General features: G+C 42.9%; 1 protein-coding gene across 1 annotated transcript in view; it reads left to right on the top strand.

Moving 5' to 3' along the window:
- LOC308630332 (uncharacterized protein) overlaps positions 1-14606 on the top strand; it is a 105625-nt gene that overhangs the window by 55441 nt on the left and 35578 nt on the right. The window contains exons 2-3 of the mRNA XM_081258890.1: positions 10280-10466; positions 11336-11461. Coding sequence (XP_081115016.1) covers positions 11418-11461 — 44 coding nt within the window. The 5' untranslated portion in view covers positions 10280-10466; positions 11336-11417. The remainder of the gene's footprint in view (positions 1-10279; positions 10467-11335; positions 11462-14606) is intronic.

The following is a 14606-nucleotide window of genomic DNA, read 5'->3' as shown; positions in this document are numbered from 1 at the left end:
AGTTCCAGAGGCAGGGAAGCCTTTGCCGAGGAGGTGACCTTGGAACCTGGTCTTGAGGGAGTGGAATTCATCAGACAAAAGGGATTTCCAAGGAAGAGGAACTGTGAAGAGAGATGAAAGGTACCTGTTTGAGAGGTGGCATGAATTCTGAAGTTAGCGCAGGATGGCTTGAGGGTGGGCGCTGGTAACTTGGCAGGAAGGAGGAGGTGTGGGCGGCACCCAGGCCTCCTCACCGTGGTCCCGCTCTCCCCAGTCAGCAGAGAGCCTGCCTCCAGCTGGGCCTGCCTCGTGCCGTCTTGCTCCTTTCCCAACTGGTCCCTCACTTGCATGTTCCCCTCACTTGACATGACAAGTCATGTCATGTCATGGAAACATGACATTTCCCCAGATCTTTCTATCTTTTAAGGTGCAGTTATTGTGCCACTTGCTCTAAGGAGACTTCCTCGACTTCTTGGGCCCTCTTTACAGTGACCTCTGTTTCTAAACTTTTTTGTATGGTAAAGTTACATAATATAAAATTTACTGTTTTAGTTATTTTTTAGTGTACAATGTGGCATTAAATACGTTTGCATTGTTGTGCAACCATCACCACCATCTCCAGAAATTTTTCATCTTCCCCAAATTGAAACTCTATACCCCATCTCTCCAGCTTCTGGAAGCCACCTTGTTACTTTCTGTTTCCATAAATTTGACTTCTCTAGGTACCTCATGTAAGTGGAATCATACAATATTTGTGCTTTTGTGACTGGCTTCTTTCATGTAGCATAATGTCTTCAGGTTTCATCCATGTTGTAGCATACATCAGAATTTCATTCCTTTTTAAGGCTGAGTAAAACTCAATTATATGTATGTACCACCTTTGTTAACCTATTCACCTGTCAGTGGACACTTGGGTTTCTTCCACATTCTGGCTGTTGTGAATGATGCTACTATTGATGTGGGTGTATAGTGTTTGAGTCCCTGTGTTCACTTCTTTGGGGAGTGTTTCTCTGCTTAAAAAATTATTTTAGTCTATACACAATTTGGTATGAAATAACTTCATATTTATTACTGATATTATTTTATAATACTTTGAACACCTACTAAATGGTATGGAATAGGCATTTCATGTAGAGAAACAATCAGAGCCACGAACATTTACTGAGCGCATATGATGTACCAAGTACTCTTCTGCATGTTTTGCATGTAGTAACACATTTAATCCTCAGAATAACCTTGGGAGAAGAACACTTACAGTCCCCATTTTACAGACTGAGGAAACGGAGGCACTGAGTAGTTACGTAACTTACTCAAGGGCATGTAGCAAGTCAGAGGTATATGTTATGAACTCTCACAGCAACTCAGGGAAGCAAATATTACCATCTTCACTTATTCTGATGAGAAAATTATTGCTGTCAGAAATTGCCACACCTAATACCACACAGTTAAGAAGCAGCAGAATTCAGGTATAACCCTGGTTTACCTGACTCCAATTCCCATGCTCTGCAGTGTATTTTATCTTATTCTACTTTAAAACCAGATTGCACATTCTTGTGAGAAGAAAACCTCTTTCTGATTACTGCACATTTCTAAGTACATAATCAGTGATCACTAAATATTTGTTTTCTTATTGTTAGGTTAATAAGTGGATGAATGTGTAGGATTTAAGGAAAGGATATCATAGTTTTGAGTGGAGACTTGAGGAGTTTGAGGAGAAGGGAATGGGAAGAAATAATTTAAAACAATACTTTAAGAAAGAAATTAGTGCTCAATAACCATTGTTTTTCCAAAGCTATAAGTAGGTCATAATACATGGAATGCAGTGTTACATATGCTGTGTCCCATGAAAAACAGTCATTGACAATTCACAGAGTTCCACTGCTCTTGTGAATTGTTCAGATTTGCTGGTAAGATGAGAAGCTCCAAACTCCCACCAGGCTGCTGTTTCTGCTCCTGCCATGGAGGGGCCTTTTCTGTGAAGAGGGGAGAGCTTGGGGGAAGCCAGGCTGAGAGGGGAAGGCTGACAGGGAGAGTCAGGATGGATGGATGAGGATGGATGGCCCCAGTGGGAGGAGGGCACGCGTGAATTGAGAAGTAGGATCCATCCATTATATAAAAGTAAACAATAAGCAACTTTTGAATCACGGTGCTGTATTTCCTTCTGGGATTCAAATGACTACACAAACCACTTGAGCTTCATTTTTATGGTTTATGAATCTCAAGGGAATTATATGCTCATAATTTATAGTTGCTGGTTCCACGTAGTGTTTATGGCTCCGTATGTTATGTATGATGATATCGTGTGCATGCCTGTACACAGGGTTTAATTAATGACCTAGAGGTTATCCTTGGCCTGACTTATTGATGTCTCTGTGTTGGAAAACATGTGCTCACATGCTGAAAAATAAGAGCAGCTTAGGGCCAAGAGCAGGAGCCTTGGAATTTGGAGTGAAATTTCATGCCACTCCTTGCTTATACCAGCTGCAGATTCAGTCTTTGGAATTCTTCATGTGTTGTGCACCTTTCCAGCTCATCCTCTAAGCTTCTGCAATAAGTGAATCAATTAAAAGTTGAATTAGATTCTAATTCCCTTTGAATCTATTCTTTCCTATATTTTTTGGAGAGTGCAATGGATGTAAAAGTTACAATTGCTTTTTTGGTTATTCTTGCTTTGAGAAGCAGCGAGTCTTCTCCATCTTCTGCAGTTCAGGGCATGTGGTGTCCTGCCGTGGACTCATGTAACAGTGTTTTTTGGGCTCCATGTGTGAAGAGGGAAGGTCGGGGCACAGGTTGCAATTTTATTAACTTTGTTCTTTAGAGTAGCTCTGCTAAAACTAGATTCTAGAGTGTTAAAGTGACTTAGATTGAGTTCAGTGATTTTCAAACTTTAAAAAATTTAGAGATCCTTTCTTTAAAGAAAAGCAAGTGTAGAAGCCAACAGATAAACAAGCAGTTGTCCTTGCCCCTTTGGCCAGGTGAGAGGCAGTGTGTGCACTGGTTACAAGTATGAACTGTGGCATTAGACTGCTTGAGTTCAGGTCCCAACTTGTCCCACTTACTTAGAAGGGCAAGTTACTTAATCCTCTTGTGCCTCAGTTTATCCATCTATAAAATGGGGGTGATAAGAATAAAACTTTTCTCATGGGGTTGTTGATATAAGTTAAGTGCTTAGGCTGTGCCTTGCATGTGGTACTTTCTATCAGCTACTGCTATTATTATTTAACCTGCTCAAGGCTCAGTGGAGTAGCCTGAAAACCTCTGAGTTCTTCAGATATGTATTGAATACCTGCCATATGCCAGGCACAGGTCTAACTGCTGGGGGGAAGGTGGTGAACAAAACAAAGTCTGCTTTTCTGGCTCTTACATGCTGGTGGTTTAGCCCAGGGGTTGGCAGACTTTTTCTGTAAAGGGCCGGGTATGTAAGTGTTTTAGGCTCTGCAGACTGTACTGTCTCCGTCATCACTGCTCAGCTCTGCAGCTGTGGCATGAAGCAGCCCTTGACAATATGTAAATGAATGGGTGTGGTTGTGTTCTAATAAAACTTTATTTATAAAAACAGGGAAGTGGGCTGGATCTGGCCCGAGGTCAGAGGTTTGCCTCTTCCTGATCTAACCTAACCTCTCCTTTTATAAACAAGAAAATTGAAGCCCAGGTCACACAATAGTGGCAAAATCAAAACTAAAATCCTATTTCAGACATCCTGTGCCATATTCTTCCATTCTGCCATGCTCTCTGGTACACTGGTTCTGTGAGGGCCCAGTCTTCTCCCCTCCTATCTTCTATTAAATTGTACAGTGAGCTGGGTGAAGAAGAGGGTGACCAGGAGTCTTACCAGCAGATCCTGTGATTTGCTTGCTTTTTTATCTGTCTTTAGATTGTTGTATTCACTCATTCAACAAATACTTACCAGGTGCTTATTGTGTCCTAGGTACTGTTCTAAGACACAGTGGCTAGTGGTTAGCAAAGCACACAAAGATCCCTGCCCTCTTGGAGTTTCCATTCTAGAGGAGAGGATGGTGACAGTAAACAATACACACAACAAATAAGTAAATTATCAGATGATGAGGAGGAACAGGAGTGTAGGGGTAGGTTGTAGGGTTTCCTAGATGGTCAGAGTAGGCCTCACAGAAAATGTGAAATTGTAACTGAACCAAACTTGGGTCTGCTCCCCCACATGCAGTAAAGACAATCTACTGACACCAGGTTGTGGTGAAGGAAAGTGCAGCATTTATTGCAGGTAACAAGGAAGGAGTCCAGGGCAGCTAGTGCTCAAAACACCCGAACTCCCCATGGGTTTCAACAAAGAATTTTTAAAGGCTAGGTGGGGAGGGGCATCCCAGGGTATGTGATCAGCTCATGCACAACTCTCTGATTGGTTGATGGTGAAGTAACGGGGGTTAACATTATCAGTCTTTTGGCTGCAGGTTGGGTAGTCTGGGGGCTACATGTTCATGGTCATCAAGTGGTTAACATCTCCCCTTTGGTGGGGGTTTTCGACTCTGTAAAACAACTCAGGAAACATGTGTCAGATACTATTTTCTAGGCTACTTCAGAGAGGAGTTAAAGCAGAGGATATGGGGGAGGGGTCTGTCCCAGGAAGGCCCCATAGGGTCCTGCTCAGTTACAAAATATGAGAAAAGCTTTGAGGGGGATGAGAACATCAGCAGAGCGAACCTGGGGCAAGAGCAGGAACTGCTAGAGCAAAGAGAGGGGTTCCTGTGAAGAGTGTTGGAAGAATGGCAAATAGGCCAGTGCAGCTGGAGAGGAGTGTGCAAGGGGGTGTAACAGGAGTGGAGGTAGGGTGGGGCAGAGACCATACTGTGTCCATGAGCCTGAGGACAGTGGGAAGGCACTGCAATATTCTGGACAGAGGACTGCCCTGCTCCAGGAGAATGGGCTCCCTCTGGCTGCTCTTGAGAATGGAGTATAGAAGCAGACTGGGTAGGAGGAGAGAGCATCAATCCAGATGAGAGGTGATGTTGACTCAGGCCACAGGGATAATGACGGATGGAGAGAGAGAGGAGGTCAGATTCTGGAGATATATTTTGAATGTAGCACTGATAGCATTTCCAACATATTGAAGGTGGAGTATGAAGAATGAGAGGAATTAAAATGATCTTCTGCTTACAGTATTCGTAGGATTCCTGAGCTGATTACACAGCCCAGGAACCTTCATTTATGGACCTCAGGGAGAACTGAGGTCCAGAGAGGAAGGACTTTCCCTCGGTCGGGGCAGCTCTGTCTCCCTTTTCTATTGACGGTCGTTTGTCTTCTTGTGTTTATCTTCTTCTTTCTTACCTGATGCCACAGAGCTAGGTGCCCCTCCTCTGTCCTTTCCCTGTCATTCCGTTTTTACTTACACCTGTCATGAAATGTCCCTCTCTGTTTACTTGTTCCCCCCCATAGGTTAGCTCCCTGAGGCCTCTTAGCATAGTGCTTGATACATAGTAGGTGCTTAGTTAATATTTGTTGTATGAAGAAATACATTTTTTGAAACAGTCTCCTCCAAATTTCCAGCCATTCTAAAGTCTCATTGTTGTCCTTTTATAGTTTTTCTTCTTTCACTGACTTTTCTTTCAGTGCTTTCTTTCTTTCTTTCATTTCTCACAGAATCTTAACTTGGATTTGCTTCGTATTTTCTATTTTAAGAATTTCCCTTGGACCTGTCACATTGAAAGGAAAAGTCCTTTGATTTTCATTTTAAATTACATCTGTTAAACAGTAACACATCAGGCAGTAAGGCATTTGATATTTTAAATCTCTACTTCTACTTTCTTTTGGTTCCTCAACAGGTCTCTTAGGGGCATTCAAGTTCAGAGTATCTTGAAATTCTGCCACAACTGGGGCACAGTTGCTGTGGTGTGTATAATACTTGAATGTGTGACGTGCAGCTGGATAATGCAGAGTTTACTCACGCCCAGAGTGTAATGCATCTGTCTACACCCGGTCCTCTCCTTTGCCATTACTCTTAGTTGAGCATGTGCTATAAAACCCACCAGGTGTCAACATTCTAGGCAGCCAAGCCCTAACGAAATCTTCTCAGGATGAAGGTACACCTGCCGAAAGCATCTTCCAGAACTGCAAATTCATAAAACCCTTTGCTTTTAGCTGAATTATTGCTCCATGTCCTGAAAGCTACAAAAACACAACATCAGGTTAGAGTACATAATGGGTAAAATACCTGTTATCTACAGTGACTTGAAAGATATTTTTATTCTTTTTGCATATTATTTTTTGAGGGATATGTGAGTCTTTTTACTGTCTTAAAAGGGCTGTGAGCTAGCAATAGATTATTGGTTGCCATATTTCTGGCTTTATGATTCATTGATCATAGTCTCATTCTTTTAAGTTCAATGATGAAATAATAGATAATATTTATAGCCTAGCACCATGCTAAGTATCCTACATGAATTCTTTAATTCTCACAACCCTACAGTAGGTACTATTATTATTATTATTATTCCCATTTTACATTTGGGGCATGAAGTTAAGTAACTGACTCCATGACAATATCTGTGGAGCCCAGGGGATACTTGTTCTTACCAAATGGTATTTGCATATCTGTAGCTCTGTGGTATTATGCTGGCTCATGTTCAGTTTTTCCTCATTTCGATTTTAAATTATGATCCTTTTGGGGATACAGGGTAAATCTCAGTAAGCCTTAATGTTAATTTGTGTTTCATTTAGTGTATATTTTATAAAAATTTCCAACTTTTATATACCACTATAGCATTTACAAAATGCTTTTACAAATAATATCTCCCTTAATTTTAGTGTTCTTTGAATTCTTATTCTTCTATCATCAGAGTCATACTGATCATCTTAAATGCAGAGAAAAGCTTCCCTGTCTTTCTTTTCCCTTTTAATTCCCCCCAAATCCCACCTCTCCTCACATCTATTGCTTCACAGTGTTCAAAATAATTTCTTATCTATTATCCCATTGAATCCTCAAACCAGTCATCTGAGGTAGATGTTATTTTCCCTATTTTTCTGCCAAAGACGTTGAGTCTTAGAGAAGTGATTTGACTGTCAGAGAGATGAGGCAGAAGGGAAATCAGAGAGATTTGAAGTCTGGGAAAGATTCAGCCCACCATTTGCTGGCTTTGAAGATGAAGGGCCCCAAACCTAGGAAGATGAGCAGTCTCTAGAAGCCGAGACCAACCCCTGGCGAACAGCTGGCAAGGAAACAGGGACCTTAGTCCTACAACCTCAGGGACGTGACTTCTCCCCTAGCACCTCCAGAGAGGAACGCAGCCCTGCAGACACCTTGATTTCAGCCTTGTGAGACACTTAGAACCAACTGAGCCATGCTGTGCCCGGACTCCTGACTCATGGAACCATGAGAAAATAAATGTGTAGTTTTAAGCTACTGAATTTGTGGTAACCTAGTACAGTGACAATAGAACACAAACACAGTCACAAAAGCTGTTCTATACTGTTTCCACTGGCTTCCTGGGACAGAACCCAGCACTGTGGTTTCTAAAAGTGAGAGGGTCATCCACTCCAGGTATACACAAGATGATCCACTTAGGTAAAGAAAAAAAAATCTCAACTCTTAAATTTACAGTTTTGTAGTTTTTATAATGTAATTAATGTATTGGTATAGAAGAATATTTATAATGCATATATCGTGTTGTCTGCTCAATTGTTATTTACTGATAGGGTTACATGATCAAAAAAGCATGTTGAACAGTGACCTAGTGGAGTGGGGAGCAGAATGTCAAGTCAGCATGTCTAGTGGTAAGCTCACTGTATTTGGAGTTGGAGTGATTGATTTTGTTTCCACCTATGATGGAAATTAGCCTGGTGGCTTTGGTTAAGCCACTTTACATCTGTGGCTCACATTTCCCCATGGAACCTGAGGGAGATTCCTTGAGCTTCCTTGAGAGTATAGGGATGCCACGTTGATGTCCAATCAGTAACTACCATCTCTGAACCATGTCTTTGTTCTGATTGAGGAAAAAGAAACTTAGACCAAAAATACAGGTTTTACTGAGTTGGCTGTTTGTTTGGACAAATTGATCACTGTGTTTGACTGAGTCTACTTAATACAGTAAGCTACTTCTGGACAGGTGGTTTTCTGATTCACTTCTCAGGTCTTCCAACCTCTAATCTGGTACTTTGCACCAGATTAATAATAAGATTTTGCAGAATCAATACAGGGACTTAATTAGGTAAAATAAAAAAGTTAAAAAGAAGCAGTAACAACATAATTATAGAGATATATCTTAGTTATTACCAGGGCCCAGGTTGCCTGACTGCTTCCATTAGGCCACAGCATTTCAAGGAGACTGGCAGTAAAATTGATGTCACTAGAGATATTCCAACAGGACTGTCAGCTTCATAGTATAGCTCCATGTAAGTAGTACATATCATGTGCCAGATGTTATTCTAAGTACTTTCTGTTTCTATGTTAACTCAATGTTCACATAACAATATTGGTTTTGTACTAATATTTTAGTTACAAGTGGGTAAAGCAAGACACAGAGAGGTTAAAGAACCTACCAGAGGTCACACAACTATTGATAGTAATTGACAGGGCAGGTATCCAAACCCAGCAGGGTGGATTCAGAGTCTGTGCCCATCACCACTGTGCTCTGTTGCTTCTCCATGGTAGGAGGTTGTGAGGTAGGCTTAGAAGGACTCTTCTTCTGAGTTCTTCAAGCATAGGTATTCTTAAATTCCTAACGCATCAAGAATTGAGGACCACCTTCCTTCCCCAAGGACTCAGAGCACGAGAGCAGAATGGGAGAGCCCAGAGTGGGGTGTCTAGGGTGGTTCTATGGAGATGAGTGACAGGGAGAGCATGGCCCAAAGAGCTCTCTGGCCTTGGGAAGATTAAGCTTTCTGAGCCACAGTTTCCTCATATGTCAACATGGAGCTGACAAGCCTACTGGATGAAGCTGTAGAGGATGAAATGAAATAATGGGTGTATAGCATTGCTTTGGGCATGGAACATAGCAGGTGCTTAATGAGACTTTGTTGAACAACACTGCACCCCTGGTCTGAGTAGCTCTCAAGAGGATACGTCCTGCTACCTACGGCACAGCTTTGACTACATGGAACTCCAATGCACTGTGTCCCAAGCCTATCCCATGATCTCCTGCTTCCATTCTGACCTGCCTGTCTTCCTGTGTTCTGAACCCTTCCACAACTTCACCATCCCCCAGAGTCCTAGGTTGGAAACCTCACCTGTATCCAAACAACTGCAGAGCTTTGTTGAGTCTGCCTCTCTAAAGTCAGCAGGACTCATCTTCCTCTTTGTTTCTTTATGGCTAAGGATTTAGCTTAGGTCATCGTCAGTAGGCTCGGATTATAGGCACAGCCTCTTAACCCATCTTCCCATCTCCATGTTGCTGCTGGTGATCTGTCCAAAACACAAGCCAAAATATTGCTTCCCCACGAAAACCTCCTTTTACCTTTGTACTGCTTTTAGTGAGACTATAATCTGGACCCTTTCATAGTCACATCCCATCCAGGAACAAGATGTGCACTTGGCAGAAGTGCCTTGTGTTACCTAAGGAGTACAACTGTGTGATGGTGGCGGCTGGATGTGGTGCATCAGCAACTGGGTAAGGGAGCCACCAGAACTGGGGTTGCTTAGAATAACTAGTCAAAGATAGAGGGTGACTAGCTGCAGTCTTGGCCAGGGCCATTAATTTCTCCTTCCTTTCCACTTTCCACCTTTTGAATGCTTCATTGTCACCAACTCTCCCACCAAAGTATATACAAGAAGAATTAAAAAAAGCCTTTGAGAATTTGCAGATACCTGGGAAGGGCTCTGGAGACAATCTGCATATCCAGAATCTGGGAGATACTGTATATATAAGCATTGGTTTCTAAATACACGGTTTGTAGGCCTGAGGTCTCTGTGGTCACTAGGCTATAATTTTTTTTTTTTTTTTTTCGATACGCAGGCCTCTCACTGCTGTGGCCTCTCCCATTGCGGAGCACAGGCTCCGGACGCGCAGGCTCAGCGGCCATGGCTCATGGGCCCAGCCGCTCTGCAGCATATGGGATCTTCCCGGATTGGGGCACGAACCCGTGTCCCCTGCATCGGCAGGCGGACTCTCAACCACTGCACCACCAGGGAAGCCCACTAGGCTATAATTTAATGCCTATGGCTGCACCTTCTTACTCTTCATGTCCCTGCTCTTATTTTATCTCCTTAGAGAGGCCTTTCTGTCTCCATTGCTCTCTCTTCCCTAACCCTGTTGATTTTCCTTCATGGCACCTGACTTCTTTTCTTTTTTTTTTTTTTTTTACTACATATTTATTTGCTTTTCTGTTCTCTGTCTAGGATGTACAGGGATTCAGCACCTGGAAAAATACCTGACACATATTAAAAGCTTGTTAAATATTTGGAATAAATGGATGAATGAATTATTGCAGAATTAAAAGTGAATATGGGAGAAGAGAGAGTTGGATATTTCCAAGAAGATTTCTGCAGAGAGCAGCAGGGAGCTAGAAGGCAATCTACCTTGGGGGTAACTCCCTCCCCTTGACAGCAAGAGGGAATTTAACTACTCAGGGAATAAAGTGAGCCTGAGTTGGGAGAAGCCTCCCCACCACTCTCTGTTTTATACACCTGTTACCTGCCCATGGGGTATCCCATCCTGTTGGTTGGAGGCTTAAGGACGAGCACCTGATTTGCCATCACCAAGCAGAGCAGATGTGCTTTTCTCCCTTCCTCGGTGCGTGGGATCTCGCTGGGAGTGGGCCTACAGAAGTTTGGTGCCTGGGGTGCTATTCCCTCCCTGGATAGTTGGGGAGCTGCCCAAAGCCTATTTGTCCACTCTGGGAGTAAGGTCCTGGAGGAGAAGCTCAGTAGTTTGGCTGAATAACATAGCCTTTCTCAGTGAAACTCTCCAAGGAGTTTCTGCTCAGGCCTCCCAGGGTAGAGCAGCGATTTGCAGAAGTTTCAGGCCTCTTTATATTCCAGTTTCATCTCTCCCCATTGATTTTGCCATTTGCGGCTTATAATGGAAATGAGGCTAGTGGGTACAGATGGAGCAGTTACTAGATGCTTCTCTATTTTGTAGCTGGGGCACTCCTGGGGAATCAGCTGTGTGGGTATTTGCTTCCTTAACTCTTCTCTGAGTTTTACCAAGTCAAGGTCACCCGGAAGACGGTTATCAATTTGTCGATTTGTTCATATTGTACAATATGAAAGGAGATGAAAGAATTAGGACCGCCCCCAACATAAAAGCTTAAAGAACATAAGTGTATAAGTTGTGACCATTTGTACTAATTTTATGAATACACTTTGCTAAAACAGGATGGAAGATACATTACGTTTGAACATCTTCCCTCTATCCAGTTCTTAGGGGGCAATAAAATGTTTATTTTGCTGCAGCTTGCTCATGATGCTGGCGTCATAAAGAAGGCTGGTATTTATTTTGCTTTAAGAAAACTCAAGATATATACGCTGATGTGTCATGTATGTAGAGGCCAGTCTGGAACACAGCTTTGATCCAAAAAAGTAAGTGGAAAAGACCTTGAAGATACGAAGCAAGAGACTCATGTCACTGTATGAAAGCCGGGGCCCCTCAGCACTTTTTTTTTTTTTTTTTTTGCGGTACGCGGGCCTCTCACTGTTGTGGCCTCTCCCTTAGTGGAGCACAGGCTCAGGACGCTCAGGCTCAGCAGCCACGGCTCACGGGCCCAGCCGCTCCGCGGCACGTGGGATCTTCCCGGACCGGGGCACAAACCCGTGTCCCCTGCATCGGCAAGCGGACTCTCAACCACTGCGCCACCAGGGAAGCACCCCTCAGCACTAATTATTCTTGATTCCCACTTAGTATTCTAGCCTCAACATTTTCAGGTGTCTTTAGTCCCCAGCGCAGAGAAGCTAAGAAGCAGAAAAGTGGAAGAAGGCAGGGAAGCTGCAAGTCACGATCATACTAATGGAAGAGAAGAATGACAGCTGACGGCGAGGGAGGTGACAGCAAAGCTCAATCAGCAATGCAGGACTGCTGTGGACTAGCTCGGAATTGTTGGCTTTTGTCTGCAAGTCCAGGGCAGACCAAGTGGGGATTGCCTTTAGGCACCGCACACAGGAAAGCGACATTGGAGGGAATGACTTCAGCTAGGAAGATGTGAATCTCTAAATGTTGTTCGTAATTTTGCCAGATCAAAGAGCTCTGTCTGGGGAGGCAGCTGGGATAGGAAACTGGGCAAATGTTGCTTGGCTCAAGATAGATGCTGGAGGACCAAGAGTTGGTTTCCAAGGTAGGTGGGCACGAGTTGCTAAAGAGAGATGCTCTGAGGTCCATGTGGGTGGTCAGGTTGATTCAGAAACTAAATTAGAAGAGTTTAGGTTTTTGCTGACCGAGTTCCTTTCACGGAACCTTAAAAAAAATCTGCTGCAGACTGGTACCTTCAAGATGTATGTTCTAGGGAGGGAGCACAATGATCTTGGGGTATGTGGTGTATGTAGTATACAATGCCTTTTTATCTAAATACAGAAAGAAATTAAGCTTTAGTTAAATAAATATTGACAGTGGCATTTGTGTGACACATAAATAAATATACATATTTTGCGGGGATACTCAAGTACAAAATGTAAAGTGTTTGAAAATGACTGGTAGTTTCATCTGCACACTTATCTGTATACATAGCCTCATTTCCCCCTTCACTCCTTTTGCTATGAGAAAGAGCTCTCTCAGTGGAAGAGATGGCCTTTCCTTCTTTCTGAAGGTGGTTCCTCCTCCTGCATTTAGGGTCCCAGTTCTACCAGTTAATTTTGAATAGTACTTACTCCATAAATCTGTTCTCTTTCTTACTACGTATTTAATATTTTATGCTCAACTTATGAGTAGTCTCACAACTTTCCCATTTTTAGAAACACTCTCCAACTCTTCATCCTGAATCTATTGTCTTTCCTCCCCACCACACCTCATTCCTGAGAAGATTTTGCAAGAGGAGCCCAGGCTCCCTGCATGCACTTTCTCTCTTTCTTTGACTTGTCTTCCCCTCTAATCTGGGTTCTGTCCCAGCATCCCATGGAAGCTTCCCTGGCTTTTATGCTCTGGCTTTAATTACCAGTAATCACCTAATGCCAAACCCAGTGTGCACTTTTACTGCTCATTTTTCTTAGCCATTCTTTGGCATCTCAACCATTACTTTTTTTTTGAATGTCTCCTTTCAGTCCACCTCTATTAACACTCATGACCACCTACCTGGGAAACCACCTCTTTCAGGTCAAATATGGAAAACATCATCTTTGGTCTAAGCTGGTTCCTCCATCTGTATTTCCCTTTCTTAATGAATGCCAACACTGTCTGCTCTATCACTTGAGACTGAGCTTCAACTCCCTCTACTGATGAGTCAGTCAAAGACATTTTTCATTTCTATTACTGTGTTTATGATTTCTATCATTTCCTTTTGATTCTTTCTTTGAGTTTCCATTTCCATGCTTACATTTCCCATCTTTTCTTGCATACTGTCTACTAACTTCTTTCATTAGAGACCTTTACATATTATAGTTATTTTAAATTCTCTGTATAATTCTAACATCCGTGTCATATTTGAGTCTGGTTCTGATGATGTTTTTTTCTCTACGGACTATTTTTTCTTGCCTTTTGTCACACCTAGTAATTTTTTTGTTGAAAGCCAGGCATGTTGTATTGGGAGCTACAAATTGAGAGAAATAGGTCTTTAGTGGGAGGGTGTATGTTAATCTGGCTAGCAGTTGGATGTACCAGAGGCCTGAGTTTCCTCTAGTCCTTGTTTTTGTTCTCTCTCTTGGCTTTGAGGCTTCCCTATGTACTGTTCCTTGGAGAGAGTTTGCATCTCTCACCTCTTTTAGCTGTAATCCACTATTATTATACTGGAACCTATTGGTGCAGTTGTAGGGTGTGGGGGAGGAGGTGTGTTCTATAATCTTCTAAGTCTTGGTCATAGGTTCCTAAGGAGCCTTTGTCTCAAGGATGTGGCCTTCACAAGGTTTTCTGTCCCTCTCCCAGTGGTATAGTTTTTTCCCCCTTGCGCCATGCTCCATTCCTGGACTGCAGTTTTCCCAGTCTGTTTCCTTGAAGCCTGGTTCTTTATGAATATGGGCTTTTCTCTTCCCCCCTTAAGTGTGACAGGAAGACTGGAGGAGGCTGGAAGGGGAGGGAATTCCTTTCCCCAAGTGAGGTAAGGTTTCAAAATTGCACCGAGGTGAAACACTTTCCTCTGGAGACTAGGATTTTGTTATGGAGATTGCTCTGGGTGGGTTTCACAGCAGTTGCTCTCCCCCTCCCCATGCCAGGGCTAGGAGTGGGAAGAGTTCTTTCTCAGATCCTCCCTGTGAGAACTGGTGGGGTTCCTGGAGGGAAAACTCAGGAAGGGTCCCTCCCCCAGGAATCTCTCACTCTTAACACCAGTCTACACTGAGCCTCCAGCAATTTGTCAACATTACCAGTTAAGCTTCCTACCAGTTTATGGCTCCTCTGGCTTTTGATCCGGGGAAACTAATTTCGATTGTTTTACACACTGGGCTGTGCCTATCTCTCTAGATTTAAGGGAGGTGGTTTGCCCTGCTATCTCAGTTCTATGGTAGGTCCAAGAAAAGTGATTTTTCAGTTTGTCCAGATTTTTCTTGTTTAAGGATGGGAGTGATGACTTCCAAGATTTTTATACGT

The sequence above is a fragment of the Mesoplodon bidens genome (genome assembly GCF_964165515.1).
Source record: "Mesoplodon bidens genome assembly, chromosome: 16".
NCBI lineage: Eukaryota > Metazoa > Chordata > Mammalia > Artiodactyla > Ziphiidae > Mesoplodon > Mesoplodon bidens.
This window is presented reverse-complemented; position numbering and strand designations above follow the sequence as displayed.